The sequence below is a fragment of the Sceloporus undulatus genome, chromosome 2 (genome assembly GCF_019175285.1).
Source record: "Sceloporus undulatus isolate JIND9_A2432 ecotype Alabama chromosome 2, SceUnd_v1.1, whole genome shotgun sequence".
Lineage (NCBI taxonomy): Eukaryota > Metazoa > Chordata > Lepidosauria > Squamata > Phrynosomatidae > Sceloporus > Sceloporus undulatus.
This window is the reverse complement of record NC_056523.1, coordinates 166,510,061-166,531,169: the sequence shown is the minus strand read 5'-3', so window position 1 is coordinate 166,531,169 and position 21,109 is coordinate 166,510,061. Positions and strand designations below refer to the sequence as shown.

Sequence of the window (21,109 nt, the reverse complement as noted above, 5' to 3'; positions counted from 1 at the left end):
CCAAGGTCACCCAGAAGGTTTTCATGGCCAGGTGAGGATTCAAATCCTGGTCTCCCAGAGTCTTAGCCCAACATTAAATCACTGTGCCACACTGGCTCTCACAGATTCAGTAGGGAGAGTTTTTTTTTTTAATCATGTCATATTTAATGGCATTGTGCATTACTCTTTTTTTAAAAGGCTCACGGCCCAATGTTGCCTAATATTTTAGTTGAGTAGCACACAAAAAACTCATCCTGTTGGTGTTCCCCTTCCCCACCAGAACAGGCACTCCCTCTTATGTGCTAATGTTACCGCAATCCTAAATGTTTAAACCTGTCTCATGAGCAAAGCTTAGCATCAACAAGAAGACCAACGTGACTGGAAGAGAGCTTCAAAACTTCCAGGATTTGTGGCTATACCTCTCAGAATCCCCTAAGAATTGAAAGTCATAGTTCCAAGCTCTGACCTAGAATGCCATGGGAATTGTGGGCCAAACAGCCTCAGACAAACTGTGGCCAAACAGCCTCAGACAGATGATATGTCAAGTACAGGTTGAGTCTCTCTTATCCAAAATGCTTGGGACCAGGAGTATTTTGGATTTTTTTCAGATTCTGGAATATTTGCATATACTGTATATAATGAGATGTCGTGGAAAATGGGAACCAAGTCTAAATATAAAATTTTATATTTCATATACACCTCATACACATAGCCTGAAGGTAATTTAATACACAATTTTAAAATAAATTTGTATGTGAAAATAAGTTTGCGTACTGAATCATGAGAAAGCAAGGATGTCACTATCTCAGTCGCCATGTGAACAATTTTGGACTTTTTAAGATTTCCAGATAAGGGACACTCAACCTGTATCACCAAACCTCCACTCCAAAATCACCCATCCACAAAGCTCCTTTGCCTTGGAAGTAGGGCTCTCAAGTTCTATTACAAACATCTCTGTGAGACAAGTGCTTATCAAGGAAGCTTCTGAATTGGGGTACTTGGGCTCTTTGGCCAGTTCTGAAAGACTTTGCAGGCTCTTGTGGTAAGTGGCTAATTCATTCCCTAGAAGCCAACAAATGATTGGTAGCTATCAGTTTGAGAAAGCAAGCCAGAAAACTGAATACAGTGGCAAGGAAAGCTAAGCTTCAAAAGTAGGAGAATAAAAATAAGATAGCCATTTGCAGTTAAGCAGATTTGTTAAACTAGTGGCAATTATCCATGCCATTAAAATCCTTTCAATTATATTGAACTAGAGCGTGCAAGAATTACAGTGCTGCACATGACAAGAAGAAATCCTTGCATTAGAGAGGTGAACATTCATTCTACTAGCAAGGTGCAATTTGATGGTAGCTATGAGGAGTGTAAGCGTTTTCACAGAGCAGAGGAGGTGGAAGGTTAGATTGTCTTCCCTATTGTTTATGCAATATGACTGTACTATGGCACTGTACAGATCAGTGCTTTGTGCCAGCCCACACATGTACTAGTGTTGCCTCAGGGTGTCCTTTCCAGATGCCCCGCAACCCTAGTACATTGTAATGGCGGCGCTTATTCTACATGGGCACAGCCATTACGATGTCACGACCGTGCCGCCTCCAAATGGGGCAGCACAGCCGTGACGTCTTGCCGCCCTTTCTGCAGCGCTGGAAGGAGCTCCATTTTGGAGCTCCTTCCTGGGTTTGTGTCGCTGGCGCACCCTTTACACGGCTGCACCAGCAACACAAAGGAGAAAGGGGCTCCCTTTCCCCACCGCTGTCGGGTGTCCTTGGGGCATGAAGCCCCAAGGACACCCCTTTCCAGGCTGCGGGGAAGTGGCCTTTTGCCGCTTCCCCGAGGCCTGGAAAAGTGACGGATCAGGGCCTCTGGGCTGCCGCTGTGGCAGCTGAGGCCCAATCCGTTGGGGAAAGGGGCGGGTACAGGCTGCCCCAAAGGGGCAGTCTGTACACCGCCTATGTCAGGCTGCCTGGAGGGGCACTGCCCAGATTATTTTCAGGACCATAGAATTCTTCAAGAAGTACCCATCCAGAGAAGTCTGCCTATTGCATCTCTGTACGATTTGTTACTGCAATCTATCTCCATTCTCTGCACAGAAAGCAAATGGACCATTCAGTCTCTTTTCACATTGAGAGAAGCAGCAGATTCTTCTGCTTGTGCAAGAGGTGACCGCCTGTTGTATCTCTGCCCAAATCACAGTTTCGCCCTAAGTCCTTCTGATCAAAGTGACAAGTCAACCAGGGATGGATACCTCTAACCAAGGGGCATTTTCACATTGGCACATTCTTTTTTAATACAAGCAGTGAAGAATCCCTCAAATTTCAGCTCTGGAAAAGCAAACTCTACCTTGCTGCTGTGTGCCTTCAAGTCGTTTCCGACTTATTGCAACCCTAAGGCAAACCTATTATGGGCTTTTCTTTGCAAGTTTCTTCAGAGCGGGTTTGCTATTGCCATCCTCTGAGGCTGAGAGAGTGTGACTTGCCTAAGCTCACCCTGTGGGTTTACATGGCTGAGTCAGCATTCAAACTCTGGTCTCCAGAGTCATAGTCCAATGCTCAAACCACTACACCACACTGGCTCCTTATCTATTATGAATGTGGGGGATATGGAGTACCACCTGAAATCATTAGTTCAGAACAAGAAGGTGCTATACTTATTTACTGATGTGCATTTCAAGTTGCTTTTAATCCAGTTACATTTTAATATAACAATGTGTTTAATTGTGTTTTCATGTTACAACTTAACATTTTATTTGTGTTTTTTCATTTTCATTTTTTAAAAAATCTTCCTATTAGCTGCACTGAGTCCTGGTTTTGGCAGAGAACTGGAATATAAATAAATGAACATACATATTTTTCACTCATCACAGTGAGAAAATGGGATCTCTGATATGTCTTTTCTTGGAGAACCATTTGTTCTAACATAGGATAATATCACAGGGGAGGCTTACAGTGAGTAAATCGCCATGAAATCGTCCGAAATCGTGAAAAAAGTATGATCGGGGTTCACACCCCTGCATGCTTCTCTCATCAGTAAATTATCATGGAGGCATTGGTGCTTGCTCGTCCCATGAGTAAAGCGTCATTGGAGCTACCATTTAGCAATAATGGAAGATTCCATTATTGCCAAATGGTGGCTCCAAGGATGCTTTGCTCACAGGACAATGGAGCATCGACACCTTCATGATGATTTACTGACAAGAGAAGCGCATGGGGGTGTGAACCCCAATTGCACTTTTCATGGCGATTTACTCACTGTAAGCCTCCTCTGTGATAGTCTCCATAGACATGGGAAGCCTGAAATGCTCCAAAAGCTGGTCCCTGGCCAGTGCTCATGCTGCCTTGGCTGAACTGAAGTCTCAACATCTGGAGACATCAGGTTCCCCAACCCTCCTCTATTATCACAACTGCCAGCATTTCCTCTCCTGTTCAAATATTTACCTAACAAGAATACATCAGAGACAGATGTCGGTATGAATAAACCATATTACTATAGAAAATGGAGGAAGATACCAGATAGGAAAGAAGAGTGAGAAAGTTGGTTGCATACAAAGCCCATGGAGAATAAACATGGAAAAGTGGAGAGAAAGAATTCAGCAAAACTTTGGGCAAGTCACATAACCTTTTTGTTCCACAATTTTCCCCCTTGCTCCCAGCAGGTTAACAAAGTCTGATATCATACTGCATGCAGATAGATATCCCCTGAGGCAGAAAGCCAGGCAAGATGCAGAAGAACAGGAAGGGAGCATTCCAAGAGCAGTGCAGGGGGAAAAGATCTGAAAATTGTGCCAGGGGTTTGAAAAGAAAAACGTACATTGCAGAAAACATGTTTTCAAATCACTACCACCAGCAGCCCTCAAGCCTCTGAGGATACTACTTCCTTCCAAACATAATCAGAGCAGTAATCACCAGAATGGTCTTCTCAAGGAGAACACTGGTGAGAAAACAGTAGCCATTTAATGGACAGGGAACCTACCATGTGACTGCCCTGCTTGGACACAGCTGCTTGGTACTTAGCAAGCCTGTCCTTAACTGATGTTTCTGATAAGCGAGGTATCTCCTGATTTTTCTTGCCCTCTGGTTTCTCTGGGCTGGATGTTGGAGAGGTGGAGAGCAGGTGACCTGAAATAAAGTATGAAGTTTAAAATTACCAGTGCTGATTGCAGAGGACTGAAAAACCAAATATTGGGACAGAGAAAAGGAAAGACATTTTGAATAGGAAGGGCTGCAAAGGGAGCATCAAGGGCATGTTCTCATCACACTAATTAAGGCAGAATACCGTATATACTCGACTATAAATCAACCTCATGTATAAGTCAAGGTTAGGTTCTAGGGTCAAAATGATGGATTTTGAGATGACCTGTGGATAAGTCGAGGGTAAAACTTAGGTGCACATAACAAAGGATCTAAAGGATGAAGCAAAGAAACAATGCCAACAAATTTACAAAATTTCAGCAGGCATTTTGCTCACACTAAAGGCTGGATGGATAAGAGAGTAGAGGAGGGTCAATGCATCCAGGACAGATTACACTCTTGCCTTTTATCAGAGGATGGTTCCTTTTTTAATAAAAGTTATAGTAGAGTACTTACAATGACCCATAGATAAGTCAACTCAGTTTTTTTGGGTCAATTTTGACTAAAATTTCTAGACTTATACACGAGTATATATAGTAATTACACTACAAGAACAAAACAAAATATATTTTTAATAATTTCAGCGCCTTTGCCTACAAGGCCAAACCAGAGGCATGGCGTCAGACCTGGATCTCAGAAGTGGATCCATAGTTGTCAAGGTAGGAGGATGGCAAAGGTTCTGCATGGGGGAGCAAACCTTTTGCTGATCATATTTATATCCCCAAACTGTTATTTTCTTAAACAGTTTCTCTCCCCAAATTGCTGCAGCTGCTTCTACTCTTGGGGGATAAACAAGGAGTGGGGAGGGAAGTCCCAATTAATTTATCTGTTTGAAAGGCAAAGTACAGGTGACAAAACAATTCTGTCCTCTGTCCGAACTTCAGAACCTGCCATAATTCAAGAAGCTGACAATTTGAAACTCATATCTGCTATGAGCTCACTAAGGGCTAGTCTACACAGTTAAAATATTCCCCATTCCAGTCAATCACAAAGCAATCTGGCTACACATGATTTGCAGGACTTCAGTATTTTTTGATGGGGGAAGGGGGGGGGATAATTCCTTAAACTCCACAGAAAAAGGCTTTGTAGCTTTTACTGGAGTATCTGCAGAAATGAGCATTATCACACATGTGACTGAGTAGTTGCAGATTTGTGCAGGAAAGTAAAGACAATTAACTGCCAATGCAAATGTGCAAAGATCCACAGCAATTCACACAATACACTTATATGTACATAGACTAGACTTTCATTAATCACTGTATGACTTTCATTATCACGCAAACGCATATGTCTATATAATACAGTACAACCTCCATATCCATTGGTCCAGTAACTGTGGTTTCACTTATCCACATTTGAAAAAAAGGTCTCTCTAGGCATTTGGAGGCCCTCCAGTACAACCCTATGGTCAATTTCTACCAGAAATATAGTGTTTGATGTAAACCATAGTTCCTGCTAATCAGCAGTAAACATGGGAACAGATCCCCTGAGTATATAGTGGTCATACCGTATGTAATGTTATGGCATCTACTGCAACACAGGAGTCCAATATATACACCCCCTGGCCACATTTGGGGACTCATGGCCAACTGAAACTCTCTACAGCATCACCATACATATATGGTTTAAAGACACATACATACACAATCAGTTATTTTTGCTTAATTACAGGGAGACATTTCAATACAAAACAAGTATCTGACATTTATCTTTTGAGTAGTTCATACATAACAAAGAATGGTGTGGCATATTTGCTTTATTATCCTTGAATAGCCACATTTTCAGGGAGAGTAGGGGTTCTCCCTATCTTTCTTTCTGTCCAAAAGGATGAATGTTCTGCGTGCCACAGGGCACACATCATATTGATCATTGCTCACCTGAAGCATTGAGGCTTCTTTCTCCAGAACTGATGTCAAAATCCTCTGAAGAAAAGCTGTTCTCTGAAATTCTTCTACTACCAGGAGCCCTGCCCTGGTCTCGAAGAACCTATTTTAAAAAACAGAAATTTGTATGTTTATTGCCTGAGCCAAAAAGAGAGTGTTCAAACATCATAAGCAAACAGAATTTGCCATTATTTATACATTTAAAAAAAATCAAACATTCCCCATACCACTAAAATAAATAAATTACACCTTCTTTTCAAGCTCATTGACCAAAACTCTAGCTCACTTCAGCAAGTGCATTTCTGGGTTTTCAGTCAAAACCATAGAAGAGTAAAAAGAAACAAAATCCTAGGTGCTGTGTGATGGTCCAAAAATTTTATTATCTTAAAAAGCCCAATGTGTTTCGGCCTTGTCACCAATTGGCCTTCTTCAGGGGATATTATAAAATAAATAAAAGTACATTTATAATAGTTGTAGTATTGGGACAACACACAAACCACCTCTAAAAGCATAATTTTTAAAAAATGAAATAACATAAGAAACTATGGCCTGTTACAGACTGCCCAAATAAAGCTGCTTCGGGTCTCTTTGGAGGTATGCTATTTAAATGATGCATGGGTCCTAAGAGTCCGGAGGTCGCACCAAAGCCACACTCCATTCCTAAGCACTGGAGTGCAGCTTTGGTGCAGCTTCCGGATTCTTAGGGTGCGTGCATCATTTAAACAGCATACCTTCAAAAAGACCAGAAGCATCTTTATTTTGGCAGTCTGTAACAGGCCTATGTTTTTAGAGGTAGGCTTTTTAAGATATCACTTCACCAAAAGAGACCATTCATCCATCCTCAGATCCCTGCTGCAACTCCCTATCCAGCATAGACACTTTCTCTTTACTTGACAGAGATGGAGACTCTGTGGCCCTTAGATGTTGCTGAATTATAACTCACATCATATACGACCATTGGTTATGCTGAATAAGATTGTTTGGAGAGATTGTCAGACGGGGGAAAAGACGTCCCTGTCTCATCCTTTCCCTGTCCTTGTCCCGTCCTTCCCGCACAATCATGGGAAGGACTTTCACATGACGTTGTGCCGATCTGGACACTGTCCCATCCAGGAAGGACAAATGACAGAGATCGCAAAAAAGACTTTCATATGACGTCACGCTGATCCTATCATTGTCCTGTGAGTGAAGTGGAATTGTCCCCTCATTTCCTATCATGGAAGAACCCATTAATACAATTCCACTTCACTGACGAGACAATGAACAGATCAGCATAACATGTGTGAATTTCGACAGAAGAGCAATCTGCTCCCGTCCCATCCCGTCCTGATACCCATGTGATAATCTCCACAGTCTAACAACATCTGGGGGGGGCATATGTGCATCAGTACTGCTTCACAGTGTTCTATAGTCCTGGGCCACTTCATATTTCACCATAACTCCTTAAATAAGCCATTGAGATCTGCAGAGCAGGGCTTTCTCACAGTCCCACCACCTCACAGGCACAGTTGGTAAGGACCTTCTCTATGACTGCTCTAGGCTATGTAACTCCCTTCCAATCTGGTTGGTCCCTTTCCTTCTCTCTTTCCATTGGCAGGTGAAAGCATTCTTATTGATGCAGGCCTTTTCAATTTTGATTATGGAGTTGCAGTGGGTGCATAATGTGATGTGCTGTATTTTTATACCTTTAAATGAAATTATATTGCAATCATGTTTTAAATGTTTTAACCATGTTTTTAGTAATTTCTTGTTTAATTGCCTTTCAACTTTTGTAATTAATATTTTAGCTGTTATTGTTTTTTAAAACTATTGTAAGCCGCCTTAGATCCCATTTTGGGAGGAAGGTGGGATATAAGTATAATAAATTAATGAATGAACAAATAAATAAATTAATGATCAAATAAATAAATAAGTCTTATTTTCACAATACATCTGTCTGTGACGTCTATTCTTTCTCCAAATTGTGACCTTGAAGTGCATTAAAATTTTCAGCTCTTGAATAACTCCTCCCGTTCCCCTTAACCATATTCTGGATCTGGAATTCTCTTGCAGAGCAGCTCCTCCAGTTTCACTTTTCAATTATGCTTCCCAAAACCGATAAAATTTTTATCTGAAATCTTCAGCCCTGACCCCTTCCTTAAACAAAGCATGCCCTCTTAACTGTGCTTATGCACAGTCCACGTGGTCCTTACACCTCCCTATTCCCCTACTCCCTGAGCTGCCCACCACCATCAAACTGTAACTGAAAACTCCTGATGGTCAAGGCCTTTATTTGTTTAAAATGTATGTTATTTCAATGCACCATTCATATTGATATTACCCTATATACAAGTTTCACTGTCTTTATAATCTAAGCTACAGGAGGAAATATCATTTGACAATTAATATCAACAATGCTTAATGTGATATAGAGATATGACTCATTCAGACTCGAAGATCGTAACTAGATCAAACATCTGATTTCATTTTTTTATTTATAGTCAACTCCACCCTAAAACAGGTTGTCAAGGCAGCTTACCAAAAGTTCCCATTAGAGTGAAACAAGTAATGCACTTTCATGATTGCTAGTTAAGAAAATAGAATTTCAGTTTTAACACAATTCCAGACTGGTCCCTCCAGTAACATCCATGTGTTTCATTGTAAGTGACCACTACCATTTCATTTTTATGAGTCAAAACAAACATGTCAATGTGAAGATTGATTCACAATTATTTGATATATGACTTACAAAAGACATGTCCTACCTGCCAACTTTCATGTTTCTATAATGGCATCTTATCAGACTAGCAAAAATAAAACAACAAAAATGTACATGTAAAGTCGAAGGCTTTCATGGCTGGCATCCATAGTTTTTTTGGGTTTTTCGGGCTATGTGGCCAAACTCTGCTAGAACATGGCCACATAGCCCAAAAAACCCACAAAAATGTACATGTACGTATCTAGTTACACAAAGCTGGCAGTTACAAGAGTCTTAAGAGTTATAAGAGTCTCTAGCTAGTTAGACAGACAGACAGACTCAAGATTCATGCAGACAATGAATTACTGAAGTGATTTTCAGTCATGTATGAATCTAGACATCTTCTTGAAAATATGCCTTAATGTTTTTTTAAATATTATATTCTTCATCAAGATGTCATAACTTTTTCCTCGTTTAAGTTTAAAATTGGATGATGACCATTCCTTCTGATGAAGGCATGGTATGTACTGCAATCAGAAACTGCTAATTCTAGTTATTTTGCATATTCTTGCAGACTCTGTAATCAAATCCTTTAACAATACAGGGCCAACTGTGGAATTTTCTAGAATTGCAGTTTGCTGCTAGATCCCTGGTGTATGATTTAAGTTACTCCACTGTATCATCTCTGTGACTGGTGTGGGCTGCCTTAAAATATCAACTCTACAGAGTTTTGACACAACCTATATGCAGTTAAAGATAACAATTACATATATTGTTACATCCACTGAAAAGCCGACAATAGTTAGGTCTAAAACACACTGCAGAAATAATCCAGTTTGAGACCACATTAACTGTCCTGGCTCAATGCTAGGAAATTCTTACTGTAGTTTGGTGAGACATTTAGCCTTCTCTGTCAGAGCTCTGGTGCCACAATAAGTTACAGTTCCCAGGATTCTCTAGCACTGAGCCAGGGCAGTTAAAGCGGTCTCCAACTGGGTTATTTCTGCATTATGTTTTGGACCTTAGCTTCAATAGCACACATTATGGAAATGGCAATATTCTAGGCTATATTCCAATTCACATGACAAAATGCCTACAATCCACCAGCAAGTTAAACATGGCTTTTTATTAAAACTTTTGCAGTGTAACTGATTTTTTTTTCCAAATGGGGTTTTGAACTATTTTAAGCTTTTAAACTATTTTAATTTGTTAAAATGTTTAACATGTTTTAATCTGTTTAAATTATTTTTATTGTTCTAAATGTTATATCATTTTAAACTGATTATGTGTATGCCATTCTGAGATCCTGTAATAACAAACAGGATATAAATATTTCAATTAATTACAGTAATAAACAAAATACTGATAGATTAGGGTATCACATTTTGCCCTATTAAAGACAAGCAGGAACTGTGTGGACCTCCAAAAGTTGTTGGAATGCAACCCTCAGCATTCCTTACCACTGCCAATACTTCCAAGGGATGTTGGGCATTATAGTTTAACAACATCTGAGAAGGTCATACAGTTCTCAGTCTTGAAAACAAAAGGTACAGTCACAGGCGTCCTCAACAGTTCAAGAAAGCAGATTATGCTGTTGCCCCATCCCTTTTCACCAAAAGAGCCAGCAATGGCCTGCCATGCACAGGTCCAACAAGGTTTGTATAAAGAAGCGGGGCAGAAACCAATTATTTGAAAGGAGGAAAGGGAATTCTTTCTGCCACCATGTCTATTCCCTTGTTCTTTCAATAGAGAAAGTGCAGAACTAGATCGCAAATCGAACTGCAGTAAGAATGACAGATTTTTTCCCCTTACCAACACACTCACATCTCTAATTTCATATTTCTGCTTTGATGCTATAGCATAAGGTTTGGCTACTTCATCTACTCTTTGGAAGCTCTAAAACTATTTTAAAGTAAGGGGTAACAAAAGAGCAGACAGTTTGCCTACAGAAAACTGACTGGATACATCTTTCAGTTATGCATGCAGTGCCCCAGCCACACTTAAAAGAGTTCTGTGAAGGATTCAGTGTGGTGGAGGTTCCTTCTTTTGAGGCCTTTAAACAGATGCTGGATGACCTTCTGTAAGGGGTGCTTGATGGCGCATACCTGTATAGCACAGGGTTGGACTGGATGGCCCTTGTGGTCTCTTCCAATGCTTTGATTCTATGATTCATAAAGTCAGGGGGTACCAGCTTGATTAAAGTGTCTATTTAACAGAGAAATAAGCACATCCTTCCCTCACAGAATATAGAAGATTGGGAGCTACTGCTCTAGCAAAAGCAGACTTCATCACACATATGGAACTCTATCTGTCTATCTATCTATAGAGAGAGAGAGAGAGAGAGAGAGAAAGAGAGAATGAATGCAGGTTTTGCATACTTCTCTTCCTCCACTATAGTGACACATGCGCACAATGCATGACTATTTGTACACTCTTTGTCACCGCTTTTCCCCCACATACAACTAATGAAGTATACGTGTATTACAATAAAAAGAGCACTCATTTTAAGTGCCACAAAACTTGGGCAGACCTAAGATCCAACCCACCACACAGCAATTGCTTGGTACCTAACAGCGTTAGTATGCCAAACTTTCCCAGCCTGGATGTTTTAAGACTACAACTCCCATCACCCTGGCCATACTGTCTAGGGCTACAGGAAGCAGTAGTCTTGCACATTTGAAGAACATACCGTTTTAAAGCAATTTTAGTTTTTTGGAATTTCTTTAAAAGATAAGAAGTTCCTCCTTCCAAAGAAAGATAGCTCATGTTGAATAAGAATACAGTACACACATTTTTAGCACGATGTATACATTTTATGCAGTTGGTTAGAAGAGAGATGAACTCATACTTTGTTAATAACACAGACTTATCAAACAAAAGCTGGAGATTGCTCAAGTTTTTCAGAACCAACATCAACCTCTTTCTCCACCGCCCTTCCAGCCCCCAACTTGCTGTCAGCAGATTGGAATTCATTCTGGAGTGCATTTTCCCAAACATTTAACATGGGAAGATTTTGTCCATGGAATTTTAGTTTAGTGTGTTCTAATTCCAGGAAGTCTCTGCATTGTGAAGAAGCTGAACTCGTGACTTTTAGTGAAGTGTGTCAATTAAAACACAAGAAGGTTGTACACAGTATGGCTCTGGGTCTTGGGCAGCTGCAAAGGAAGTCAAATTAAATGACTTGTCTGAAGATGCCTCAAATAAGCTTCATTAGAAGCTAGTAATTCTTAGGTAGTGGAAAGCTTTACATATCGTTTACAGAACAGAAACGGGGGAAAAGCATTCAGGGAGGGTCAGCCTACAGCTGATTAGAACAACAGAAAATCATAACTTAGGTAACAAACCTATCATTGCCACAAACAAAAAGTAGAAAGGGGATGGATAGCAAAAGCATAATCTCTGACCAACTCAGTGGACCCTTGTTATATGCTGGGGTTTGGTTCCAAGATCCCCCGTGTATAACAAAATCCATGTATGCTCAAGTTCCCTTAAATATAATGACATACCAAAATGGTGTCCCTTATAAAAAATGGAAAATCAAGGTTTGATATTTGAAATTTATACTTTTTTGAAACATTTTCAAACCGTGTATGCTTGAATCCGTGTATAAAAATCTGTGTATACGAAGGGTCGACTGTATTTTGACTCAACAGAAATGCTTACAGATGAAGGGTTGTGGTGTTTTTTAAGCATGTGATTGCTCTGTCTGATTCATGGAATTTTATAAGAAGTCCAGACAACATTCCCCTCCTCTCATCATCCTCTCTCATTTTCACAGCTTCTTCCAAAATTTTCTTCCCACAAAAAATCCATGAAGGAAGGAAAGACAGAATGACAGCAACAATGTCTTGGCTAGAAGTGCTTGGAGCCCTCTGTCTGGGAACTCACCTGGATTGTTTGATGGCCAAATGAAAAGTGCCAGACAGGGTTCCCTTTTTCTTTTCCCCTCCTGCTGGTTTCTTTTATTAACAATGGGAAGAGAGAGAAATTGCAAAGGGAAATGGAAGAACTCCTGTTTGAAATGCTGTTTACCTTCTCTCCTGTATTCTACTACTGAAAATTAAGTACTGTACACATACACACACACTCATGGTAACTCCCAATATCCCTCACCATTGCTTATACTGACTAGAGCTGCTGGGACTTGCAGTCAATCTTAACTGAGTATCTACAGTAATTTCCTTGCCATACTGGACGTGCAATCCACTACCTTAATAAATTGTTTAACTGCTACCACCAATTGAATAAATAGTAGTAGTAGCTTGGTCCAAGTCACGAATGTGGGGTGAGAGATTGGCTTTCAGAATTTCCTTGGACTGAGCCACACCATCTACACTTTAAAGAAGCAACTTGATTCATTAACAAAATTAAGTTGAACAAAATTAATTAACAAAGTGATAAAAAGGACCACAAAACTGCCGCCAATTCAAACAGACTAAAGAATTGTTTTAACTACTAGATTTGACCTAACCTCGTAAGTTGATAACTTGTGTGCTGCAAGAATAGTGTAGCCTGGATTCAGCAGTCTTTCTACTTTCCTCTTAGATTTCACAAACCTGAGATAGCCATCAGAGCTGTTGTTAGCTGAAGAGTCTTTGCAAAGGAACATATATAGAATTTGGCTTGGGAAATGGAGAGCATGATAGAGCCAAAGTAAAGATCAATCTTGACTGTCTACTCAGAAAGAAAGAGAACATGGATGCCAGTAAGGCACATTTTGGCCTTACTGACCAGGTTGAAATCAAGGTCAGACTTAACAGGTTGATGGCATTTACAGTTTAACCCACAACTTCACAACTCACTGTGACAACATTACACTGTTAAAGCGATGCAAATCTCAGCTTGGTTATTGCTTGCACAGAAGACTGTCTGGGTGCCCTATGTAAGCTGCTTTAAGTCTCCCAAAAGAGCTGGCTAGAAGCTCAATAAATAAAATAAGATTCCTGATTAACTAATGGCAAAATCCAATAAGGTGAGTCATACTACAGGGAACCAACCAAGTCTGGGGGGGGGGGGGGGGGCAGTTGGAAAAGAAGTAAAAAGAAAAGCAAAAAAAGCTAGACAAGTTGGAGGTCTGCCAACTCCCCACCCCAACAGAGCTCCTACACCTTCCACAGTGACAGGAGAGGTAGAATTTCATTAGGAGCAACTCACGCACACCCCACTCCATCTCAAAGCCACCAAGAGATACAGCTCTTTACTTTCTATACCTTTTCACACAGCTGTCAAAGACAGGGGAGTGCTGCCCAAGAAGTAGCAACCACACTGAGCCTGTGTAGAGTGTGAGCTGCAACCAAAGTGCCGTCCTTTAGTGAAGACCTCCCAGCGTGCATAGAATGACAGCACTTACAAGGCTATGACTATTAAGCAGTCATCCTTATAGAATGAACTACAGTCTTAAACCAAGCCCAATCCACCTCACAGTGCTAGCAGCTTTAACCTAAGAGACAGCCAAAGCTGAGATGGAATACAGATACTCTTTTCTGTACTTTGTTGTCGTTGCTGTTATTGTCATTGTGTGCTTTCAAGTCATTTCTGATTTAGGAAGACCCTAAGGCAAACCAATCAAAGGGTTTTCTTGGCAAATAGGGGTTTGCCCTAGCCCTCCTCTGAGGCTGAGAGTGTATGACTTACCCCCACTGGGTTTCCATGGCTGAGCACATCAAACCTGTTCTAGGGGACTTCCAAATGTTGTATTTCCCAAATACTGTTGAAATTTGAAGAGAAAGGGGCATTCAGGAACTAACTGATGATATGTGAAAGACATCTACTCCAAACAGGCCTCAAGTCTTTGAAATTCAACCCAACTCTTTTAGAAGGCAGTGGGCTCCATACCCTTCAAGCTTAAATTCTTCCAGTCACAATATTTGATGGCTGGACCAAGCCATATAGTCAGTGTATCTCAGGGTTGCTATAATCACATGAAACAAGCCTTCCTGGAAAAAAATCTGCCATTCTATTCAGCACAGCAGGACCTGGAATCACTACAGTACAGCTTGTTCTCTTCTAAGTACCAGTATCTTGACATACACAACTAGCCAGAAAAAAAGACCTGCTTCCAAAGAAGTATTACTTGTGTGCACACAGCACTGTACATGCTCAAACCCAGCATTTGTGTGCCTTGGCAAGTTGGTAGCATTTTTTCTGCAGAAAGCTTTCCCAAAGCCACTTGGAAATTGAATCAATTTAAGCAATTAGTCTGGATCTTCTTAATTAACACCTCCAGGGCTTGGGGTTAATTTGACCAACTGGATGTGTTGTTTTGTTTTTCTGAGAGAGACTGGAGAGAGAATGAATATCAACTAATGTGGCTTCAAAGTCAAATGGCTATAAGAAAACAAGATTCACTTAAATTAAACCATTTTCCAAACATCTGGAACTCAAGTGGCTCCAGCCCAGAGTCCTTAAGAAGCCCTTGAGTCACTGCTCAAGATCTCCCTCACCTCATTCTATACTCTTGACAATTATTCCCTCCTCAGTTTACTGGCTGCAATCCTCACAGTGTCACTCCCTGAAAAGAACAAATCATAGTCAGCACCTCTTGCTTCATCCCTTCTAAAGACCAGTCTGCTCCAGCCTGAATAAACTAAATGGTTTTTTGCCAACTTCCAAAGTGATAGGAATGAGGCACACATTACAATTACAAAATATCCCTCCACCCATTTGGCACAACAGCATTCCTTTGCACTCAGGTAAGGGACCAGCACGCCCTAGTGGTTTGAATGCTGGACTACTACAATTCCTTGCTCAGTCATGAAACCCAATGGGTAACCTTGGGGAAGTCACATGCTCTCAGCCTCAGGGGAAAGCAATGGCAAATCTCCTCAGAACAAATCTTGCCAAGAAATCCCCATGATGGGTTCACTTTAGGGTCACCATAAGGCAGAAATGACTTGAAGGCACACAACAACAACAGTGCTGGTAAGAGTATTCTCACACATAGCACTTCCTAGCCGATTCTAAGAAAATCGTGCTTTCTGAAAGGAGGACATTAGAGATTTCGTTTGCAGGCCTTTCTGAATATTTTGTAAACATCTATTCTGCTGTCAACTTAATTAACTCCAAAAATGAAATTCTGAAGTTTAGGAATCTTTCCTTAAAATGTATGGCAAACTAGAATTGTGAGGAAAAGCCAGTTGTTCCTTCTGGAGCACTTGAGGGTCAGAATGAGACCAGACCTTGCAGTCCTGCCTCTCATATCAGAAGGAGGTCCATGCCCCTGGCCATCAACACCTTATACTCCTGGTCACCTTCTGAAGTGGGGAAGGCAGGCAAAATCTGATTAGCCACAAAGCTCAAGGACTACTCCTCAAACCACACATCTTAGCTGGCAGTCTGTATTACCGCCTTCCTCCCCTTTTTCAATCACAAAACGCAAGGAGGGGAAGTGAAACAAGGTTGGGAATTCTACTGTTATCTCTGATCACTGGAAAGCAAAGCACAGCACTGCAGAATCTCCTTCCACAAGGGTCCAGGACTTCCCTATACCCTACCCTCTGTAGGCCAGATGACAAGCCACTGTGAGCTAGTTTAGCCCCAGGAACGATATGTTTCCCTCCCTTGACATATAAACTGTAGTGCTGATGATATACATTGGTTCTTGTTGAATTACAGCATGGATTATACAAAGGGATCTTGTAGCATCTTTGAGACTAGATGAAAGAGAGAAGTTGGTAGCATGAGCTTTCGTAGACTTGAGCCTACTTCCTCAGATGCTTGACCTGAGGAAATAGGTTCAAGTCTACAAAAGCTCATGCTACTAACTTCTCTCTTGCACTTAAGTCTCAAAGGTGCTACAAGATCCCTTTGCATACTGATTTTCTAGATCAGATGGGCAAAAAGCACCAGCCTTGGGTCACATTGGGGGCATGTCGTGCAAATGACACATAGCCCCAAAATGGCTGGAAGCTGCACAGAGAGACCTCCAACCCCAAAAAGCCAGCACAAAAAGGAACAGCAAAAAGCTGCTCCTGCTGGTGGACAGGTTTGAGACTGCGGCGGCGGCCTGCTTCAGAAGCAGAACCATGCAGTTGCCACAGTCCAAGTGTAATTGGGGCCAGCACAATCCTTTTGGCCCGTCTGCTTTGGGTCTTTGAATTCTACCAGCATGGAGTATAATCTAAGGGGCCATTCAGACTACCTTTTGTACCAAATTGTAACCTGGATTAAAAGTTGGAAGTTCTCATTGGCACCGGTTTAAACACATCAGAATTAGGGTCTTTCACACTCGATCCAGGGCAAATCCTCCTTGGAGCAGTTTTTCTGAAAGTGGATTATTTCCCATGTCTTTTAGGAAAACCTGTTTCTTCCCTGCTGCCAGCAAATGTGAACTTGACCCCAGTCATGACTGGGTCAAGTTCAGGAGAAGGATTTAGGTCAGAGGGAGGGCAAAGGGTGAAACATGCCTCCCTCTCGCAGGCAGCTCTCTCTCTCTCTCTCTTGTAATTTTATTTTTGCCAGATTATGTGATGCTTTTTCTACAGGTTGATACGTATTGATAGAATGTGTCTGCTTGTGCTACATTTCCCTTTCGTTTGCTTGCTCCTGGCACGGAACCTCACTTTGCAAGTGCCATTTTTTAAAAATTATTTTGTGTGTGTGTGTGTGTGACAGAATATGCAAATGTTTGTGTTTCCTTTTAAATTTGGCAAATTGAAACAATGTGCGAATGCTTTTGCTACATATGTGTATGTGTATGTAAAGCATTCTGAGGTGGCAATCGGAGGGAAAGCAAAGAAAGAGGATGCAGAAATGGCATTCTGAGGTGAGGTATTATTATTATTATTATTATTATTATTATTATTATTATTATTATGGGAAGAGGATGGCATGCAGGGGGAGGCAAGGGCTTCGGGGGTGGCATTGGGCTTGAAGGGAAGGGAAAGGAAGAGGTTCCAAAAAGGAGGAAATGCTGGGCTGGAAGCGAAGGGGAAGCTAGAGGCTGGCATTCAGAGGGAAGGCTGTGGAAACCCATGACTTTTGGGGAGTCACTCTCTCTCAGCCTCAGGTGAAAGGCAATGGCAATTGTTCTTGGAACCAATCTTGCCAAGAAAACCCCAGGATGGGGTCATTTTAGGATTGTCATAATCTGTAATGACTCAAATACATACAACAGACACACACAGCTGGAGGTTTTTAAATTTGACAGGTTGACAGAATATGCGCACACTGCTGCCAGTTTTTTTAAAAAAGGAGGGGGGAAAGCACCCATTCGGTTGGCCAATGGCTGTAGGATATGTCACCTTTGACGAAAGCAGAAGTGAATTTGAATGACAACAAAGGAGGCTCCATTTTAAAGCAGTACTGCAAATGTGAACTTCAGAGGGGCAAATTGCATCGATCGAGGTAAAGGGTAGTACAAACTTCTTTCCAAGCAGATTCAGTATGGGGGCAACCGCATCTGCCCAGTTCTATCCAGGGCAAATGAGCGAGTGGGAATGGGGCCTAAGAAGACAGATAGAGACAGGAAGTCAAAAGGAACACATTTGGTGAATGTTTTTGGATTGGAAATATGTGGTATTTGAGAAAGCAACAGATTAAGCAATAAACTGAGGTATGATGAAGCCAGGTGCGTCAACTGTTAAAACTTCCTATGGCCCAACAATTCACTTCATCTCTTCAGAGTTGGTACTTCACACCACATATAGACCACACAGTTTATGACTTCAAACAAGACTTTGTCAAATAAAAGTATAATGCTACCATTTTCTAATAAGGCAAAACCTACAATGTCTAGGCAGATATAGTGGATGTGGGGGAAGATAAGGGATTGCCACAGCAACGGTGAAAAGAACTGGGCAGCTGGTGTGTGGTGCAAGATTAAATACTGGCCTGGACACCCTAACTGGCAAATGTAGATCCGCTCCTGTTTCTAAAGGTGCTGCTGCTTCATCAACATTTTGTTTTCTATACACCATAACTAATAATATATGTAGAGGAGGAAAGATTTAACTTTAGTCTTGTATTCTGTCCCTCAAAGTGTTGTGAACTAATTACAATTACCTACACTTCTCCATGGATCTCCATTGATCTATCAATTTAGTAGTAGAGTCCAGGTTCCTCAATAATAAATTATGGGGAATGGAAATGTCTAGGAATGGTTATGGTTAAGACAATAATATTATTCCTTATGTAGCTGAAATAATGCAAATACTGAAAATACTGACTTGGAAACAAAGGTGTCTTATGTGAGAAGCAAGGCATTTCGTTTCATAGAATCAAAGAGCTGGAAGAGACCACAAAGACCATCCAACATAACCCCATGCCATGCAGGAATACACAATGAAATTACTGCTGATAGATAATGGACTCTTAAATGCTTCCATCCCTGTGCTATCTACTATGCCCCATCACTGCAGTCCAAAGAGTCCTATAGACTTCACAAATTGCATGGGGGTGGGGCATTTGGAAACTCCACAAAATGAGCAGAACTTCACTCATCTATCTTAAGAACCATCCCCCTAGATTGAGGCCATTTCAAAAAAAGTTCACTTAAAAAAAATCTAAATGCATTTTTAAATACTATTCTGAGTAACAACCAATGATTTGGGAGCAACAGGCATTAATGTTTGCAGTCTTTTAAAAACTGAAGCCTAAGAGTTTTACTCTTGCTGTTGACAATTAATTTATCTTACAGCGCCTAGACAAGTCCTCTCAACAAACTACAGGAAGTTTCCTCTTGGAATATAAATACCACTATGCCTAATCTTTCCTCTTTGTACTCTGACACAATGACAAGACAATTCCTGCTCCACAAAACCACCACTTCAAGGAATGGTCATTGCTCACTGGTAGGGTGGTCTTGGGCAAGTCACACTTGCTCAGACTCAGAGGATGGGAATGGCAACCCCCCTCTGAAGAAACTTGCCAAGAAAACCCTATGGTAAGTTTGCTTTTGGGTTGCCATAAGTAAAAACTGACTTGGAGGCACACAATGACAACAACAACAGAGTACCCAAGCAGCAGGGTGATAGGTAAAAACAAGGCTAGAGACCCTGTAGAAGAATTGCATGTCACATGAGACAAGACTAAACAAACAAGGTCTGACCTGATCTAAGCCAACTGCCTGCATGCTTCCTACCTGCACATCTGCCACCACTTGATTCTCACTATCCCATTTTTGCTGCTCTGCTTTCTTACTTAGTGTCCTGTCCTTCTCTCTATCTCTCTGTCTCTGTATTTGTTGACATCATTAATCTTCACTATAATGTATCAATAGCTTATAGCCAACCTACAGCATAGCTGCCAAATGTAGCAAAGGCAGAAAGAGGCTGTGGCATGCAAAAGCTGGAAAAGAAATGGACTTGGCTATCACAAAGTAGAAGTGGGCAACAGTTGAAGTGGGCCCTCCAGATGTCGTGGGTGTTTGCCTACAACTCCCATCAGCTTTAGCCAGCACAACCAACGTTCATGGGAGCTGCAGTCCAAACAAACCTCTCTATAATGCCACAATCATCTACTCTGCCACAGAGCCATGCCCCCGCAATGCTGCTACCTGCCCCAACATCAGTAACCTGAAGTGACAATATCTGACACTATAAAACTGGTCACCAGTGGTCTACATACAATACTGCTAGATATTACTTTTGGCACTAAATACTCGGCAGCTATGTTATCTACTGTATTTCTATTTTGACCTGACATTTCTAAACCCTCTTGACAAAATAAGCTTATAATCAAAGTTTCACTAAAGGGGAGGGGAGCTGAGACGAGAAACACATAAGAGCTACCTTATTTAAGAAGCCCCAAAATTATGTTCTCCTAGCAATCTTGACTTCTGTTTATAATTGCTGGAATACATATCCTATCCTATGAGGTTTGAAGTATTCCTCACATAACTATTAGAGTATGTTGTCATCTAAGATGCAGAAAACGTTTACAGGTTTTTAAAAAATTAAATAACACATTTCCCCCTATTTTTCATTTGAGAAATTGGGATGAAAAAAATTAAATTCAAAATGAAGAGGGGGTAAAGCTCACATTTTATGTCTACCCTTTTTGAAAAAGTTTTTTTGGGCTATACACCCCATAATATTCTAGCCAGCACAACCAGTGGTCATGTTAAAAACAACTTCTCTAGGCTCTGCCCAGAAGCAGCCCACAGTTAACTAGTTTGTTGTTGTTGTGTGCCTTCAAGTCGTTTCCAACTTATGTTGGCCTTAAGGTAAACCTATTGCAGTGTTTTCTTCACAAAATTTGGTCAGAGGAAGTTTGCTTTTGCCTTCCTCTGAGGCTGAGAGAGTGTAGCATGCCCAATGTCACCCAATAGGTTTCCATGGCTGAGCTGGGACTCAAATCCTGGTCTCCAGAGTTCAACACTCAAACCACTACATCATGCTGGCTGTCTTGAGATTATTCCGGGACCAGAGCTCTTTTACAGGGAAACCTATTTGATCATAAAAAAGGGTGAAAAGACCTCTCACTGGGCCAGTCTGTGTTGCAATACT

The 21,109-nt window shown here is 41.1% G+C and overlaps 1 protein-coding gene across 5 annotated transcripts in view; it reads right to left on the bottom strand.

Moving 5' to 3' along the window:
• The window catches only part of LIMA1 (LIM domain and actin binding 1), a 78,130-nt gene that overhangs the window by 18,860 nt on the left and 38,161 nt on the right, over window positions 1-21,109 (bottom strand). For all 5 annotated transcript variants that reach the window (XM_042448704.1, XM_042448705.1, XM_042448703.1 and 2 more), the window contains 2 exons: window positions 5,981-6,089; window positions 3,946-4,091 (listed from right to left, as the gene is read on the bottom strand). In XM_042448704.1, the coding sequence (XP_042304638.1) occupies window positions 3,946-4,091; window positions 5,981-6,089 (255 nt within the window). The remainder of the gene's footprint in view (window positions 1-3,945; window positions 4,092-5,980; window positions 6,090-21,109) is intronic.